Source organism: Gallus gallus, chromosome 2 (genome assembly GCF_016699485.2).
Source record: "Gallus gallus isolate bGalGal1 chromosome 2, bGalGal1.mat.broiler.GRCg7b, whole genome shotgun sequence".
Taxonomy (NCBI): domain Eukaryota; kingdom Metazoa; phylum Chordata; class Aves; order Galliformes; family Phasianidae; genus Gallus; species Gallus gallus.
Genome location: NC_052533.1, coordinates 34304679 through 34323986, shown reverse-complemented (window position 1 = coordinate 34323986; position 19308 = coordinate 34304679). Strand labels below are relative to the sequence as shown.

At 44.9% G+C, this 19308-nt stretch overlaps 1 protein-coding gene across 1 annotated transcript in view; it reads left to right on the top strand.

The window, feature by feature from the left end:
* Positions 1-5380: 5380 nt before the first annotated feature.
* Positions 5381-19308, top strand: part of RFTN1 (raftlin, lipid raft linker 1) — a 93803-nt gene continuing 79875 nt past the window's right edge. The window contains exons 1-2 of the mRNA NM_204458.2: positions 5381-5440; positions 14961-15116. Coding sequence (NP_989789.1) covers positions 14972-15116 — 145 coding nt within the window. The 5' untranslated portion in view covers positions 5381-5440; positions 14961-14971. The remainder of the gene's footprint in view (positions 5441-14960; positions 15117-19308) is intronic.

Below are 19308 nucleotides of genomic sequence, written 5' to 3'. Positions count from 1 at the left end.
GACATTGTGGGCCAACGTAATGAAATAGGAGGCATTACTTTCAGAGCAGCCCTGTACAATCACTATGGGCCATAGCATCTCTTCTGTCTGTGAAGATTTGGCTATTCTTACACATATAGTCCTATTTATAGTAATCTCAGTGGATATTAAATGTTTTTGCAGGGTTGTAGGTACATTAACCTCATTGTCTTGTCATGTAAGCTTTTGCTGAATCCCGTACAGTGTGGTGTTGTGAGTGTGTGCTGGCTTTTGACAAAGTGGAAATAAACATTGTTCTAAAATAGCTTTAAGTATTTCATACGAGTGTGTGAAAACTAGGAAATGGGATGGAACTAACTTAAATGCTGGAGTTCAACCTTGTACTGCAAATACCAGTAACTGGAGTTAGGGTTTTGGAATGTGAATTGCTTATACTTCAGTGGATCTTTCCAAGTAGTTGTTCAAATAAGGCTTGGATTTACCAATCAAGGGATTATCAAAGGGCATAACTAGAAACACTGTACATATGACTGTGCACACGATTCCTTGCTACTTTTCACAATGCGTAATTATCACTGCCTGTGCCAAAGTAAGTGCAGATATTTGGCAAAGCAGAATTCTACACTTGCCCTAGCAGTAGCATTTTACACCTACTTTGAACTTGTTTTACCCAGCTGCACCTGGCACGACAAAGTGCAAATGGCAAATGTGATCACTCCTGGTTGTAGAGTTCTGCACTGTGAAGTATGTGGATTTATAAGAGAAATTACACGGGATAGAAATAGAAATAAAAGGCATCAAAGAATTTTTAACTCGCTGAAGCAAACTAATGTTCGGTGCCTAGGGGCAGCATCTTACTGTTGGTCATAGCAATGGGGTCTTTCACCGTTTTCTGTAGTTAGATGGCTGTTAGAGTAGGGTTTTATGATTTAATTACCAAATAGTCTTGTGCTTTGGAGTAGTTTGTGCATGCATATATATAATTTCTAATGAAATGCCTAGGATGCTTATTTTGAAGTTTTCAAGTTGATCAATCAAGATTTCTGTTGAAGAATGTCTCTTCTTTGACTACAAGAAATATTTCATGTGGCGCTCTGAATAAGTTCTAGATCTTCTCTTAAATCAAATCTGTACCAACATTGTTCTGGAAGAGGCCAATTATCCCAAAATATGGGAATAATGCATATTTTAAACAGTGTAGAGGCAGAATTCTGGAGTTTCTCACAGTGATAGTCCAGAAACAACAGCTTAGGTGTACACCATCAAGTTAGATAGTATGTTCCCATTTATGTGCCTTTTTGTCAAGTACACAATTCTATTGTTAATATAGACAAAATAGGCGACAGTAGTTATATCCTATTCTAGTAATTCGCTGCTTTTGTAATAGAATTTTTGGCATGAACATTATTTTGACTATTAAAAAAATCTATTAATTTCAATTAGAATTGTCCCCATTAAAAAGTAGAAATGTCTTAATAGTTTTCATGTTTAACCTGGGGTGGAGGAATTCCAGATTGAAATCTGTGCCCAAACAACTCTCTCAGCTCTGAGTTTGCAGACACGTCTGAGTCTGGGAAGCGGGCAGCAGAGAGACAAGTTGTGGTGTCTGGGTCTGTACTGTGACCCACTGTAATCACTGATTTTAAATGCTCTTTGTCTGTGCAGGACTGCTATTTCACAGCAATCTGTGGTCATCCAGTGTTGTTTTCTTAGCGTTGATGTCCCTTTCCGTGTCTGAGAAGGCTCTGCACCATCAAAAGTCTCTAATGTTGTCAGACGTCCATTCAATTCACACCATGAGGTGTCGATCAGAAAATCCTGTGGTGTCAGCAAGGTTCAGTGCCTGGGATGTCTGTTCTGGAGCCATCTGTGACCTGATCTCCTTGTAATATAGGGAAAAGTGCACTTTCACTTCTTCCCCACACACATAGTAATCCTTCCCCATATGCTTTAACAGGAGTATCAGAAAAACAGCTCAATTACATGGCACCCTGGTGTGCATGCATGCTGCTTTCTCACACAGTTGGAAACCCAGAGAAACTAATGAGTGGAGGAAAAATGATGAGGGACAAGGGAAGAGGAAAAACTGAGCAAATAATTAAAAGGAATGAGGAGAGGGAGGAAAAAAAACACAAGGGGATAGGGGAAGTTAACACACAAAATGTGCTGTTGGTGTTTGCTGTGCAGTTCAGCGCTGGTTAAGAACTAACTTCATTTCCCCATATCCATTATTTTGACATTATGCTTTTGGCTGTTGGTTTATTTAACCAATGCTGATAGCTGCATGCTAAGAGGACTTGAGTGTGGACTGGGCAATCTTCATGTTCCCTTGTAGCACTTGAAGGGAAAACTGAAGAGAGTCCTTCCAAACATTTAATCCCTCCCAACACCTGCCTTAAATACGGAACTGGTCTGCACCTGTAGTTACCAAGGAGCTGAGATGCTAATGTACTGTTTGCTTATTTATTTTTAAACAGGAATTGAAAGTGTTTTACACACCTACCCAGTAGGGAGAGTCTCAAGTGGATGAAGTGTAGCAGAGTACTTAGGACACAAGGGTTTCAAGCAGATGAGGGTTAATCAGGGGTGTTTCAGGAGTCACTGAACAGGCTTCTGGCCTAATAGGGGCTGGAAGTATGATAAAGGCAGTGAGCAAGGTTCCAGACTTGGCCCACAAAGATGACATTTAGGATAGATGCAAGTTTTTCTGGAAAGACAGGGAAGATGAAGGCAGATGATTTTCCTCTCTGGTGTGTATATCTTAGATGGATGACAGGCTGGGTGCGACTAGGTAGGCATCAAAGGAGAGCCCACTGAGGGTGTCGTTTAGGTGGAATTACAGACTGGAGGGTTATGATGGTCAATTAAATCTTCAGGAAAGCAAGCATATGTATAGGTTACAGATGCTGATTCATGTAGAGGACTTAATCTCCATGATGGCTGGAGGGGTAATGGTGAGACACAAACAGTCTTTGGACTTAAACTAAACTTTGCTCTCCTACTTGGGGAGCTCTTAAAGCTGCCTCCCATGCCTTCCTGAAAGGTGAACAAGCACTGGAAAGCTGGCAGGCTTTTAAAGAGAATCTTTTCTGTATGTAAGAGTGGTGGATCCCACTTAGGAAAACAGTTAACTGAACTGGGAGACAAGCTTGGCTGAACAGGCAACATGTGACAGAACTTCATTGAAAAAGCTGGTATGGTAGAGGCAAAACCATTGAAGGATTATTAGAAATGTTGCCAAGGCATGTAGGGATGGTGTTGACATCCACAAGGGCTTGTGGAATCTCCTCTTCCCCTGAACAGCTGTTAGCTGTAAAAGGCTGAACGAGTAACGGATAGGCCTGTCACAGAATGTGAGCACAACTAGGGCTAATGAACTTGGTGGGTTTTTGTTTGTTTGGTTTTTGTTTTTGGCATGTACTTTGTTTTTGCTGGTCTGTGTGTCGAGAATAAAGTCTCAGGGAAGAGAAGAACTACTGTCAGTGAATGAAGGTCAAGACAGGAATTACTCCAGAGCCTCTGATGTATAGAGACCTGAGATTAGCTGGGCACTGTGTGAGGATGCTGAGAAGAGCTGGCTGATGGCTGAGAGCACCTGCTCTTCTTTCTTCTGAATCACAGAATCATTAAGGTTAAAAAAAGACCACTAAGATCATGAAGTCCAACTGACAACTCATCACCACCACACCAATGAAACCATGTCCCTCAGTGCCATGCCTACACATGTCTTGAACACCTCCAGGGACGGTGACTCCATTGCTTCCCAGGACAGTCTGTTCCACTGATACAAATTGAGGCCATTACTTCTCCTTATATGAGAGAAGAGGCTGACCCCCACCCCATTACAGCCTCTTTTCAGGCAGTTGTGGAGAGCTGTAAGGTCTCCCCTGAGCTTCCTCTTCTCTAGCATAAAAAATCCCAGTTCCCCATAAGACTTGTACTCCAGTCCCTTCACAGGTTTGTTGTCCTTCAAGCTTCAGGGCCTCGGTCTCTTTCTTGTAGTGAAGACATTAAAAACAACTACAGTAAGGCAAATACTGCACCCATTAAAAAAAAAGAAAAAGAAAAAAAAAAAGACATTTTGGGAAACCGAAATTTCAATCTCAGGAAAAATCATTGAGTTTCTTAGAACAGACTTCCCAGATGCATGAAATATGTGAATGTAAAGGGTGTCATCCTCTCCTACCAACTGTTTGCCTTCTGTGACTGGCTGGATTGTAGACCAGGGGATGGTGGTGGATGCTATGGCAACTTTACTAAGGTGGCACTGGCTCCTGTACTGTATTTGTGTGTCCTTAGGATCTTGTACTCTGAGTGGGTGGGCAACTGGAAGGGGGTAATAAATTGGCTGTGGGGTTAGGCCCTGATAGTTGTGGTTAATGGCCTCCACTCTGCCTGGGCACTGCTGGTTTGTTTGTTTGTTTATTTGTTTTTTAAATGCCTTTATCAAGGCTTCAGAGGAGAGGGCAAGATATGTGAGTGCTGTATGTAATTCATGGGGCTGCAGATGGCATCTCCTGGGCATGTCTGCTGGCCAGGCTCAAGTACCAGGCTAGGTATGGACTTACATACATCAGGTGTATGTGCTGCCTAGGGGAAGGGAAGGCCTTGGCATGCATGGAGGCTGGGGAGAGGCAGAGAGGGGGCCTTTCAGCCTCACTGAGGGAGGGTGAAAAGAGATGGACACATTGACAGGAGGGTTCGAGCACGGGGTATAAAGAAGGCTTTTCACTATGAGGGCAATTTGGCAAAAATGCAGATGCTGTCCGAAGGGCTTGTGCAGTTTATGCCTGTGGAGGTTTCTCCAAGATCTGACACAGTGAAGTCCCGTGCTGTGCCCGGAACCCTCCTGAGGTCCGTTCCTGCTAAACTGCCCTATGGCACTACAGCTGGTGAAAGTGGCTGAGGAGGTGAGCCCGGCTCCGTCCCGAAGGCGAGGGGCTGGGAGCCCCGGGGTGGAGCCGGGGGGGAGGAGGAGACGCCAGCCCCGGGGCAGGGCGGGGTGCAGGCGAGGGTGCGGGGGGCTTTCAGCCTCGGCCGGGAGGCGGAGCACTCCCGCTTCGTGTCAGCGGGCGCGCGGCGGTAGCGTGGGCGGGAAGCGCTGACCCCGGCTCGCCGCGGCTCCGGCAGGGCGCGGGGCTCGCCCGGCAGCTCGGAGGAAGAGGAAGTGGCCGCGGCCCCAGGCAGAGGAGCTCGGCTCGGAGCGCTCGGCTCGGAGCTCCCGGCCCCGCGAGGCGCCTCCCCGTGCCGCGCGGCACAAACTTTTTGCTGGGCGGCGGGGCCGTGAGGCGGCGCGGCGCTGCCCGGCACCTCCCTGCCGCGGCGCCGAGGGGGAGCGGCCCCGGAGCACAGCGGGCGGGCGCAGGAGGAGGAGGAAGCGCTGTCAGCGGGGCTGGCCGTCTCCGCCCGCCGGGCATCCTTCAGCACCGCCGGGCTGCGTCTCGCCCGCCGCCTGTCCCAGGTACCGCCTCGCACCCGCCTGGCGCGGCGGGGAAACTTGGCGGGGGCGGGAGGCGACGGGGGTGGCGGTCGGGCACGGCCGGGGGGAGGCGGAGGTGGAGGTGGAGGGGTCCGGGGCTCCGCTCGTGTCTCGGTCCTCCGCTCCCGAAGTTTGGCAGAATCGGGGCCGGCTGTGGCGGCCGCTTCTGAACGGGCTGCGGGCGGCGTCCGGCGGGCGGGAGGACGTCGCTCCCCGCGTCCCGGGTCAGGTCCCGCTTTCTGCGGTGAAGCCGCAGCTCCGAGGGGGCCGGCGGCGGTGCCGGTCCGGAGCCGAGCGCCAGTTGGGCCCCGTGGGGCGGCGGTGCCGACACCGTCCTGTCAGGCGGCGACGCCGGGAGTCACCGGGGGGCGGCGGTGGCCGCGGGCTGCCGCGTGCCCGAATCGCCTCCGCGTGCGGGCGCGGTGGGCGCGCAGCGGGGAAAGGGAGCGCTTTGTGCCCGCTGCCTGAGGTGAGCGGCACCTGGGAACCGCGGGCAGCGACGTGCCGCTCGGGACTGCCCGCGTTTGGCCTCCGCGGCTGAGGGCGGGCGTTCGCTCTGGAGCGCTGCGGGCCCCGACGGTCGCCCCGTCCCACCGCCCCGCAACAGGGCGTGAGGTGACCGAGGTGACCGCGCCTGACAGGGCCGGTGTGTGCCGCTGCTGTTTGTATTCCCGTGAAAATGAATTATGCTGTTTGATTTAATAGGAAGGTAACTGGCGCTGTCAAGGCACAGCTGATCTCCGCAGTACGAGAAACCTCTGTCCGTTGGCTTTTATGTTTTATCCTTAAGGAATCCAATCCGTTTCAGCTGTGGGCATTGACTCACGACAATAGCACTCTTCGCAATACTAGCGGTCACGTTTGTGTATTTAATCTCTCTTTTTCCTAAGGAGAAAGAAGCAGATGCAGAATGAACAGTGATTTAAGGAATCTAACTTAACCTCAAGTTAGTTGTGTTGGACGAGGGGCTTTCTGCCAGTGAGCGCTGGCATTTCCCTGACCCATATGTTCACACCGGGGCTCTGCGCTCCTCTTGACCCCCATCAGCTTTCCAGGGCTGTGCTTTGTGGCTCACTACCTCGGGACAGTGCATATGGGGCTCCCAGCTCTGCAGCTCTGTGTCCTGCTGAGGCTTTGCTCTGTGCTCTGAGCATTGCAGTGTGCATCAGTTCCTCCTCCCTGTGTTTTCTGTGGGCTCAGGGAAGTACGGGCTCAACTTCAAAGGAAGGCTTCGTTTGTACCTGACATTCTGTGCATGCTTCTGTGGAGTCCGTTCAGTCTTTAATTTTCTAGGCAGTAAGCATTTGCTGCTTTAGGTTCCTTCAAGTTCTGATTGTAGTTCCCTAGTTCTTGGCATCTCGCTGGCCTTTTGGCTTCATGAGGCAGAATGAATGGTGCTTCAGGAGGAAGTTACCAGTTTGTTGTCTGGGGCTGTTAACTCTTTTTGGCTTTGAATAGAAATACCTTGCCTAAAAGTGTTTTGCTGAAGTGGGTGCTGCCATGTGAATCTCCTGCTGCATTGAAAAAGGGCATTGAGATGCTGCTGGATATTAAATCCCCTGGGTAAAACCATGGGGTGATGATGCACACAGGTTGGTGAATGTGTGTGGTTCTCCCTCTAACCTGCTGCTCTCAGGTTTCTCCCCAAAGCCAGCACAGTGTTGTCTCACCTCTACTGGTTGCCAGGCCCTGTTTGTTCGTCCTCCAGCCCACGTGCACACACAGGCACACATGAAGCAGCGTGGTTCCCTACAGAAGGTGTCCTGGTGGGCGGCAGCCCCTGTGTGTGGGCAGTGCCTGCGGGCTGCAGGCCCAGGGCCAGAGTGGAGGAACGCGGTGCGTGCAGAGCTGCGTTGTGAACAACATCATAAAAGTGATCACACCTAATAATACTTTAGTAAAATCTCTAACTGCTGTGGTGTGTTACTTGACACGCTGCGTGCCAGGAGTGTGCTTTCTTTCCTACCCTCGCTTGTCCGGGTGGTCAGCTCTGACTTTGTAGAATCCATGCTGTATTTATCTGTAGGTTATTTTGTTTTTTTGTCGTAAAGTTTCCTAAAGCTCAGCAGACTCAAGGCTAGAGCAGCAATTGGCCAAACCAACCAAATTATGTTTTCTTCCTGCTTTCACATGGCCACTTTGTCAGGGAGGTGGTACCAAGGTCAGTGCATTTGTTTGTTTAACTCCAGCAATTGAATCTGCATTGCGTTGTGACAGGTCTTAGAGAGCACTGGGTTTGAGACCAGTCCCTCCTTTGGATTTGAATTCTGCCTCCATTCAGTTGTGGTGCCTTTGGCCTGACTGGGCTCAACTTATGTCACTTACTGCTTCGTGCTGCTGTTTCTTATCTGAGGCTGTAGTTTCCTCTGCTGGGCTTTCTTTCTATCCCTTGAAAGCCCTCTGCTCATTCCACTTTCCTTCTTTATTAGGTAATTCATCTCACTGGGTCTGGAAACCTTCGTATGAATTCTCTCGCCACTTCCTTGGGTTACACATTCAGCAGATACCCACACTGTAGTTTAAACATGTTCCAGACCTCCCGTGTGCTCAAGTCCTCCAGCCTTTCGTTCCTGTTCATCTCCCTAACGAGTTCCCTTCGTTTTTGGGATTTGCCTTTTGAAATTGAAAACCTTAATTGCAGATTTACTTGGGTTGCTTTGCCATTCAATTTAAATGAAATCAATCATAAAGAACAAATCTGGGATTATTCTTTCACCAACCTTTCTGTAAGCAGAGATTTACTTACCAACTGCAAGTGTATATCCTGATATTGCTGGTAACTACATGGTGAAAAAATCGGTCAGCTGTGACATCCAGACACAGATAGGACCGGTACATACTGTTTGATCTTTGTATTTTCAAAGTAAAACCTTTCAGAATCTTCCAAGTTGCTCTGACAAATGTTGGCTACTTAAACAGCTGTTCCCCTCCTACAAATAAAAATTGTCATGGCATGTACTGAATACGTGCCTACACTGTTAGTGTATGGCAGTGCTCCTGAAAAAGGACCAACTGGGGTATGTGTAGGTAAGAAGTTCCTCTCTTCATGATGTCACACACAAAGCCTTTGCCGTGCTGAATGAGATGGAAGACACAGGAGCGTGGCTGTGATCTGGGAATCTGCAAAGCACTGCCTGAGTGCACTGTTCTCCTCTCTTTGTTTATCTGCACACCCTGTTTGCCAGGTGTGGTGTTTCCAATCCTCTGCTTCATTTATGCTTCTCTGCCTGATTATTTTTACCCTCTTATTTGTCATCTGCTTCATTCCTTTAATTTTGCTAGGAAAGGGGTTCACCCATCATTTGCAGGCTCTCCCGGGGTTTGTTTGGGGCTGAATGGGGACGGAACGCTCTGGTGTTTTGCAGGCTGCAGAAGATGCAAGAATGAAAATGACCACATGCCATCAAGTGAACTGCGCTGAGCGTGGAGTGCTTATTGTTTAGAACATGGAAAGGTCAGGATTGCAGGAGTGAGGGTTTAAGGAAATAAGTGCATCTCATTACTGCACAACAAATGTGAAGTCCTGTAATTATAAAAGCCTTCTAGCACCCCTGAGAGGTAGCTGAGTGTTACCCACGGAAGGAAGAATCAGAATGAAAGGACTTAACCAAAATCAGGAGAGAAAGCCTATTAATACACTGCAGCTATCTGGTTTCCCAGCTGCTAAACTCACCGGTGAGAACACTGCACTTCATAATCTGTGGAAAGAATTTCAGTAACTTATGATCTGTATTTAAAAAGTGATTAATAATTTATGGTGAGGCTTGCGAAAGGAGGTCACGAGTTCTGGACGATAAACATTGAAAATGTAGTAATGCAAGTGAGCTTATTCCCACTAATTGTGTTTAAAACCAAGCTGACAGTGGTGTAACCTGCCTGTACAGCGTGCTTCCTTTGGATGCCTTTGTCGTGTAAATATTAAAATTACCTTAAGTTTCAGGTGGCTGTGTTGCACGTGTACTTCTATTAGACAGTATTTGAATGTGCGCTCTAAGACCCTGCGCCAAGAGCTGACATTGCTACGTGCATTTAAAAGAACTGTTTAGGAAGCCTTTGCAAATCCCCCCTGTAAGCAGTCATTCCGTAATGTTGATACAGTTGAAATAAACTGTTTAGCCAATATATACTTAGCTGATAAGCATCCCTTAATGAGCCTTGTAATCTATTCAAGCTTCCATTAGCCATGTGGTTCTGTTGCGTCTCAGTGTAATTTTCATTATTATTCTTTGGAGATAAATTGTACGGAGTTGTATGGAGGAGGGGATGATAAATCAGGAAATTAACTCTAGTTGTTCTCTCCCCCCAAAACAAAGAGAGTCAAAAATTCATGTAGAAGTTGCTTTCTCTTCTCTTTGTGCCTGAAAAGGAATCTCGAGCCCTCAGCAAGAAAATGAATTGTTAGCTGCATGGCATTGTTCTGTACTTCTTGTTGTGCTCTGGTGGTTCTGAACTTGCTGTGTGCGTTTCATCTGCTTGGAACACGGGCTGGGGAAGTGAGAACGCAAAGCCCAGCTGCTGGAGGTACTTCAACAAAGACAGGGAGCTGTTGGAGAGGATCCAGAGGAGGGCCACAAAGATGATCAGAGGGCTGGAGCACCTCTCCTACGAAGACAGCTGAGGGAGCTGGGCTTGTTCAGACTGGAGAAGAGAAGGCTGCGGGGTGACCTCATTGCAGCCTTTCAGTACCTAAAGGGAGCTTACAGACAGGAGGGGAGTCACATCTTTGAAAGGGTAGATGATAGCAGGACAAGGGGAAATGGTTTTAAGTTGAGGGAGGGAAGATTTAGGTTGGATGTCAGGGGGAAGTTCTTTACTATGAGAGTGGTGAGGTGCTGAAACAGGCTGCCCAGAGAGGTTGTGGATGCCCGTCCCTGGAGGTGTTCAAGGCCAGGTTGGATGGGCCCTAGGCAGCCTGGTCGTGTATTAAATGAGGAGGTTGGTGGCCCTGCCTTTGGCAGAGGGGTTGGAGCTTGATGATCCTTGAGGTCCCTTCCAGCCCGGGCTATTCTGTGATTCTATGATTAGGTGCCGAGGTGAGGAGCTGAAAACTTGGCAGATCTCTAGAAGAGCTATAAAAATGCCTATGTTTTATTCAAGATATGCTCATTGTCATGGATCATGGAGGCGCTTAAAAATGGGATTTTATTTTTTTTTTCTGCTGACTACAAATTCTTGTAACTGTTTGACGACTGTTTTTCATGACAAAAAGTGGTACCAATTTCAGTAAGACTTGAATTGGGAAGTGGTATTCAGAGGTAGGTCAGTATTTGCCATGCTGGAGGCGTTTCTTTACTATTCTCCCCATCTCCCCCAGAGCAACTCTACTCCTAAAACACACGGTGGAGGACAGTGACTGGGAGGAGGTGGCAGCAGGAAGCTCATCCCCTGGCTTCCAACTGGGAATCCTGATAGGCACCTTAATTTCTGCTCTTTCCCTAACTCCAGCGGGGGGCATTTGCTGCCATTCAGGAGACAAACTTAACATTAGTTGACCATAGGCTTTGCTGTGTTTCTGCAACTCATCACAGCTTCCACTCTTGCTGTTTTGCAAAAATGGAAATGAGATATAGACTAAAAAAAAAAATCTGTTTCTTGATCTGGGTTTCGGTTCTAGTTTTATCATGTGCCTGAACACAAGAATAGCTTCAGAGATTGTCAAGACAGTAAGGTTAATTCACAGGCAAAAAAAGAGTCTGCAGATGGAATTAGTTTTTCCAGCACTCGTACCTGCAAGAGCCCGTAACTAAACCTCCATTTTAGTGGTTAACACTCTTTATTGGATATTACATTTACTGTCGCTCAGGGTTCTTCTTTTAAGTATGGAACTAGTGGGCTGATAAATGAGTTTTTAAATAAATGGTGATAAGAAAATTTGTCTTAGAACCTTCTGAAGAAGAGAAATATCTGACAGTTTTGCCGTGTTCCTGAAGAATCATTTTCAGATTTACTGTACTGGAAAGTGAATATTATTCAGTGATCATATTTTGCTTTAATACTGAATAAAAGATGTAGAATTCACATGCATGTAGAGAAAGCCAAGATAAATATATGTGGTATAGTATCTTTAAGCATCCCTGATAGCAAAACAAAAGAGCTATTGAAAAAGGTACTGAAGTGGGATGAGATTACTTTGAAAGCATCAATGATAAAACGTTTTGTACTGCGCTCCTCAGTTACATAAATGTAGAAAATTAAGGAATGATGTCCTGCTGACAGCAAGATTTCTGCCTAAAACCCAAAGAGATGTTTTCAGACTTCAGGATGAAATGACTCTGAGCAGGAATGGCATTGCTGCAGAGGAAGGGAAAGAGTTGGAAGGTGACAACACAAGCTGTCCCAATAAGAAGTCTGTAGGATAACACCGAATGGAATTTGGTGATTCAGGGATTGCGTGTCCTACAGGTACCAGCAGTATCTCTTGGAAAACTTCAAGTATTTATACATCTCTGGATTATTATTTTTTAATAGACTCCTGTATCACAGTATGAGCTTTATTTCTTAAGATTCATTTTCTACCGCCACGTCACTTGAATCATAATTACTGTGGAAAAGATGGCGATGCTGTGAAACTTACTTTTTCTACTGAAATACCATTTTGATTTGAATGAAAATATCCTTTCCGTCATACTTTGATTTAGTAGCATAGATATAATTTTGTAGTTAAGGAATGGTGGGGAAGTATTTATCCCCAGGGATGTTAATTGATGTTATAGCTGGGCGGGGGGAGGGCAGCAGTCGCTGTCTGCTGGTGAGCCCCTCCAAGGGGCAGTGCAGGTGGACAGCTTTTCTAAGCGGCCGTCTTCTGAAACAGGTTTGGTGGAGAAGCGCCTGCAGCTGCCACCAGCCAGGGAGCCTTGTATTTCCTAGCACTTTAACCCCCATTTAGGAAAGAATGCAACACTCTTCATGATACAAAACACTGCATCCCCAAGGTCTCCTTCTGCAGCGGTTGCTGTCTGAGGAATCCTGTGGGTTTGTGCAACTGGCGTTTGCAGGCACTGCTGCCTAGTGACCTCTGAAACGGAATTGTTTCCTTATGAAATTCTGTACTGTCTGCTTGCCATGTGGAAGAGCTACAGGGCCATCACTGATCTTTGAAGGAATCACAGAGTCATAGAATCATTTGAGTTGAAAGAGACCATCCACCAGTACCCCAGGTCCTTTTCAGCAGGGCTGTGCTCTAGCCTTAAATCCCCCGGCTTGTACTGATAGAGTTGCTGACACTGCTTGCTTAGTTCTCCACTCTGCAAAATACTGAATTATTATTTATTTATACATATTGTGCTTTGGCTTTTATAATTTTTTTCCCTTCCTCATACTTCCTCGTGAAGTCATCTTTATGAAGAGGTACAAAGGTGTGGCGTATTACAGCCTATGAAGATGTTCATAGTATCTTGCTAGGCACATTAACATACAACATACATTTATATATGAAAATAGTGTTTTAGACTTGTGCTGGTTGTATTGCATAAGCAAAAGAAAGAAGCTGCTGTGTATATGAAAAATAACCATTTTCTAACATAAAGTATCAGTTGTTTTTGTTATTGCAAAAATAAAATAAAATAGAAATAATGGAGGCAAGTATGATATGAGGAGCAGTGGCAGGTCCTGAGGTTTTTTAATGTTAAATTTACAAACCAAGTTTTCAATTTTCAGATCCAGTGTTTCTGCCAAAATAACGAGGGAATGCTGTTTGCTGTTGGATGAATCCCAAAGTATTTAAAGTTTGGGAACAGATAAGACACGTCCATTTTTCTTGGTGCTAGAGGTCATGCTAGCAAATGTTCTTCGTGCTTCCAGTTGACTGAGTGCTTGTTTGCTGTGGCATTTTTGAAGGGCTGATGCATTGGTCAGTCCGATTTTGATATCTTTATTGGTGACTTTGTTATGAGATGTAGGCTGTGTATGGAATCTGCCGATGGTGCGAAGCCAGGCGGCTTTGCCAACAGCAAAAGGAATCCCAGCTCTGGGTGCGGGAGGACTTGGACAAAGGGATGACTGAGTGGTGGGAGCAGACAGTAATGGGGAAGGAGCAGAGATCTGCTACAGGCTGGGTGCTCTTCAGTTAGATGTGTTGGATACAAATGAGGATAAATGGGTTCCTTGGCTAATAGGAAGATGGCAGTGAACTGTGCTTGGGATTCAGCTGTGAAAAATGCTAATGTGATTTGCAGTAGAGAGAGGGAAGCATTAATGGTGCTGTAAAGGGCACTGTTGGGCTCTCATTTTGAGCGTATGGTCACCTGCATTCAAATAGAGACATGAGGAATGATGCAGGTGGGATGGTGAAGGGAACAGAGACACTCACATAGATTGCTGGATGCATTTGTGCTGGAAATTTGATGAAAATTGCTATCTGCTTGGGGGATGAAGCTGTAACCTATGTGTAGAAGTACACCTTTGGAGATGATGGGGAGCCTGAGCTGGCTTTTCATTCTCCACTTCAGATTTATGAATTGTTTGCCAAGGTAAAGGCAGCCCTGGTTTGTGACAGAGGCTTCTGAGGTGGTGGTTGTTCCCTTCCCTGAAGCAGCAGTTCTCTGTAGGCGGGGACAGGATGTTCAGTGGGTTGTGATGAAAACCCAGGTGCTTGGCTGATATGTCTTATCTCCTCATACTACCTACTGCTTCACGTCCTTTGCCTTGGTCACAGCAGTGTTGTTGAAGAGGAACGAGAGTATTTAGCTTCATCCTGTAGCATGGGATGTGATTTGCTTCCTACAGTCATCTACATATTTTCACCACGCTGTTCTTCCATTTGTTCACACTCAGATGAGCCCCAATAAAGCAGGATATTGAGAAGCCTTCAAGGTGTAGCCAAAATGGTTGTCAACAGTCATCCTGTACAATGTTATGGACTGCCTGCCTATTAAAGAAAAACAGATTTATCTGGTTTGGTTCAGTCGTCGTGGTCCTCTTCTGTTTTAAAGAAGGCTTCTCTAAAGCCATTATTTCCTGTGCCTAACCTGAACAAACAAGGTGGAAGGAAATGATGTAGTTTCCTCAATGCTGGTTTCTCTGCAAACCTGCTTTTTCTTTTGAATTACAAATCTCAGTGTTCATTTGGGTATTACAGAGGTTTGTGTAAAAGACAATACTATATGCTTGCATAGTAACTGCTTATATAAAAACTGTTGTGAAGTTATTAGTCTGTAAATTAGCAAATAATTTTGCATTTTCAGCCACTTTCTATAACAGACAGTGTATCTACCAAAGTATACGATTGCATGCATTTGGAAGATGGAAAATCCATGCATTAAGCCATCAGTTCTACATTAAAATAATAGTACATCCAGGGCTCAATATAAGCGGTGTATATTTCAATTATTATCTGAACATTTATTTAATTACACTATTTTGTGTATTTTGTAGGTAGCTTGCACTTAAGAACAGAAATCACCAATGTGTTACATTGCAATGAATGAAACCAGAAAGATAAAAAAAAACCCAAATGAATATTTTGTCATTTTCCTTTTTCCCTTTCCTTGCCTGTTTGTATCAGGAACTGCTGAAATGGGTTGTGGATTGAACAAACTAGAGAAGCATGATGAAAAACGGCCTGGTAACATCTATTCAACGTTGAAGAGGCCCCAGGTAGAAACCAAGATAGATGTCAGCTATGAATATCGATTCTTGGACTTCACGACACTAAATGATGGTAAGGACACTATACTTTTCTATAGATTTTTTTTTTGCTATTCAAACTGGCAAGTTAATTGCTCAATAACTGTTTGAGAATAGGACACGTAATAGTTAAGTTTTTAAGATGTCTTTAAGTAAATGCCTTCTCTCCAGTCATGCTTGCGTGCAGAAATCTTCCTGAGCGTTTTCTGGGAATTTTTGACCATAAATTTATTTGTAGGTTCTCAGATTTTAGATTCTATTTACCCATATTTTGTTGGTTATTCTATCCTTTGTTACCCTAAGGGTGTATTTTCATTTTCTCAATTTGCATTTTATCCGTTTCATATGGTTAAGTGATTGAAGTCTGGTATGTTACATATTTTATTGCTCTTTTTTTTTTTTTTCCTGCTCCCTGTGCTCTCTCAGGAGTGTTTTGAGAGGTTGAAGTTAGTGTTTTCAGTTTTGCAAACTTATCTTAAATAACTCTTATGTGGTTACGAACACCTGTAGGTACATTCATGTGGGTGGAAGCAGAATGACGAGAGGCACTGAAGATCTAGAACGTGAAAGGAGTACTGGTCCAGTCTCATGCCATTTTTACCTTTTTTTGAGATCTGAAGTAGTTTGCTTTAATTCGTATGACAATCTGCAGATATTTCATTTCTCTCCTTGCTGATTGACATCAAGCATCTCTGCCAGTATTGCTCACACTATCGCCTGTGCCCTCTTTCACTTCAAAATTAGCCTGTTCTGCAAGCAATTACTCCTCACACCATTTGGAAATCTGAAGCTTGAGCAGAAGGCTGGGACCTGCTTCTTGCTATATATAAACCAACACAGTACCAAAATCTGTTACAGCCAGCTGGCTGGATGCCACGTAGAGCCTCCGTGCTTTGCCCTGCACTGTGCTGCTACTTCATGTTTTGCAAGTCAGGTCCAGGGAAGAGGTGATGGTAGGTCTGTGTCTGTGCGAGACAAACAGTTGCTAGTGCATTGTTTTGTGTGCCACCTCACACTGTGCGGTTCAACAGGTTCAATGCAGGGTAATGTGAGTTTGTTGTTTTCCAAAACTTGTGAGTGGGCTTGTGATTGGAAAAGCTGGAGGTGTGGAGTAGGTGGTTGGACAGGAGTGTGATTTTGTAGGCAGTGTGAGAACAGAGAAATTTGCTTTTTGCAGACTTTTCTTTGTGCCTGTCCTTCATTCTTTCACATTCTTCCATTTGCTGCTCCACTAACTGGAGTGCACTGCTGTCACTGAGAGCACGAAACAACTTGTAGATGATTTAGTGTTTTATTTTTTTCATATTTGCGTTTCAATTGTTTCCATGTTTGTTTATTTCAGAGTGAACAGTCTGAGTTTCTGTTGTGTGATAGTTTGACGTTTTTTACTGAGACGGAATTAGTGAAAATTAATACTGGAGATTTTGTATGGGCTTTTCTGCGATGTTCATTGCAGCTCTTTGTGAATGCCTCTCAAGCTTTCGTGTGCACATCCTCTTGGTTCTTCGTGAAGCGTGTGCCTGTGTCACTGTGTGCTGAGGAACCAGCATGTGCAGCAGCCATGTGACTTCCCTGAGGCACAGAGCAAAGAATTAAACCCAGGCTTTGTAAGTCCAGTTAAGTGGATACATTTGTTGTGAAGCACATTTGTAGGTTTTTCTTGCTCACCCTATATTTTAGGAGGTGTCGTTTTAAAGAAACTGTGACTTGAAGTACTTCTATCAAATTCTTTGGCATTCTAGAGAGTATAAGCTATTTGGCTCTGACTGTGTTCTGATTTGGCATGTTGAATCCCCATCGCCCTGGTCTCTGAAGATGCCAGCAGGTGGGCAGAAGAGGAGGAGATGGAGCTGTGGTTCTGCTCTGTTTCCTCAGTATCACCCATGGCTGCGTGCTCTGGAGATGGGCAGGGTGACAGCCCACAGCTGTACAAAGGCTCATGCCCCACTGCACAGGGTTAGGATGTTTTTCTCAGTAGTGAGAGAGTAGCTGGTTCCTTTATATTTCTGCTCAGAAATAACCTCTGCAGATAACCAAAGATGATGATGAATGTTTCACCTATGCCTGTGTGGATTCAGGTGTTTCTGAAAACAAATTGCTCTCAGCTGGGCGAAAAGAATTTGGATTGTGAAGTCTGTTTTCTGTGAATCCACCTTAGCCCTCTCAGTGCATATATATCCTGACATCATCTTTTCCATAGGTTTTCTGCTTCATTTGGTTTTCAGAATAAGCCTGGCTGAATTATGAGTGGCTGTGTAGTATTTTACTGCATCGTTATTCTGAGCCTTACTTAGCATAGTAGTGAATCGGGCTTTGAAGGGAGTACTCATTTATCTTAGACTTTTCTATTATGTTTACTGCTCTGATACCTCTATCTCTTTCAGTAATTTCATCTGAATGGGGAGAAGTTGTGATGATCTCCACTTTGCAAGTGGAAGCTAATACACAGCTGAAGTTTTCCAAGTCTTTAGTGTGTCTTTATGTATTCTGAAAACAGCTCTCATTGACTCCAGACATAAGTGTGGATGCTGATCACAGTTGGATCATGCATTCTCAAATCCAGTATCCAGAAAATCAGAGATCATTTCCAAAATGTTATGTCTGTTTTAACTGCAGTTCGATAGGCAGTGAAATGGATGCGAGTTTTCTGTTCCTGTAAGTGGGGAGATGCTGCTCCTCTCTCACCTTCTGTAATCTCTGTAACTCCTGAGTTTATGAATCTGGCAGAAGGCTGTACAGATGTGTTTGGTTATCACCTCTTAGATCAGCGTGCTGTGGAAAGGTCTGACGAATACTGGAGTTGGTAAAAGTGTGGGGTGTGCATGGCTAGGAAGAGATGGGACCTTTAAATCAGCTGGTACTGTCACGCACTCATTCCATTAGCATCACTCTGCTGAAAGCAGGGATAAAGTACCATCCTACTGGTCATTTCTCTGCTGTTAGCCAGAAACCTACCTTTTCTTGCTGTCTTTGGTTATATGTTACCTTCTGGCACACACAGCTGAAAGAATTTGAGGAAGGACGCTCCTTTATTATACATCATACATTTTTATTCACTTCCAGACTTGTGCCTTGCTGTATGCTGTAGCAGATGGCCGGTGGAAAATAGTGTTTGATATCTTATTTAAGTACTATGTAAATAATACATGCATGCAAAATGCTGAATTAAGGTTGCAAGTCCGACATCTCCCAGCGTTAAGGGACTGATGTACTAAAAAGTAAAGTGCCCAGAGAAAGATTTCCCAAGCTTTTAAGGAAGGCAGGCTATGAAGAACTCATCAGTTTCCACCATGTGCCACAATACTGATAATCTCTGTGGTTAGTCAGAATAAAAGCCTTAGATGTGAGACATTGCTTGATCAAGTGTGATCCTTGTAGGGTTTCCACCCAGTGCGACTGAGTGCTGGAGGAACGAGGAGCACTTTGTGAAGGCGTCTTACAGCTGTGAGGAGGGTGTGCTGCTTTTCTCATGTTTGCTTTGCGGTGTCTGCTAACCAGTCTTCCCTTTCCTGCTGTTCCCTGGGTCATGTTGAGGGACCTGCTGCTCCAGTGGTGGCATGTCAGAGCTGCAGGCAAGCCCGCCCAGAGGCTGTGAGCTTTGTTCACAGCCTGCTCTCCTTGCCTCTGTCTGCAGGTTGAATGTTCTCAAGCTCCCTGCTGGCCAAATCTTACTTTACAGTAGTTCAACTGGATGCCTTCTCTCATGCTTTGAGATGATACAAATGCTAAGCAACAATAATTGAATTTTATAACAGCAAAGAATTTGATGGAAGCAGAAGATGGTAACATAAGGTTAATGTTCCAGTAAAACCTTTTGCCACAAAGCCAGAAGTGACAAATTAGTGTCTGTGTGTGTATACCACAGACTTTTACTGGAAAAAATACAAAAAATTGTATAGCTCCTGTAAGTAAAACAAACAAAAAAACCAAACAAAAGCAAAACAAACAAAAAAACCCCACAAAAAAAAAAAAACAACAAAAGAATTTGTTTATTTTGCATTTCTCTCTATGAAAGACAAAGAAGTGATTAGTGATCATCTTACACCTTACATCTCCAAGGTGCCATGCATTTCTCTTTTACTGGAAGTAGGAGGTAAAAGGCACAGAGGGCAAATGCTAACAAATGGGCTAACATTGACTGTTTGGTTTGTTATTTGATTTGAAAGAGGAATGTTTAAATAATCTGTGCTCCTGCCCTGTTCTGACCTAATCTTCCTAGTTTAGAG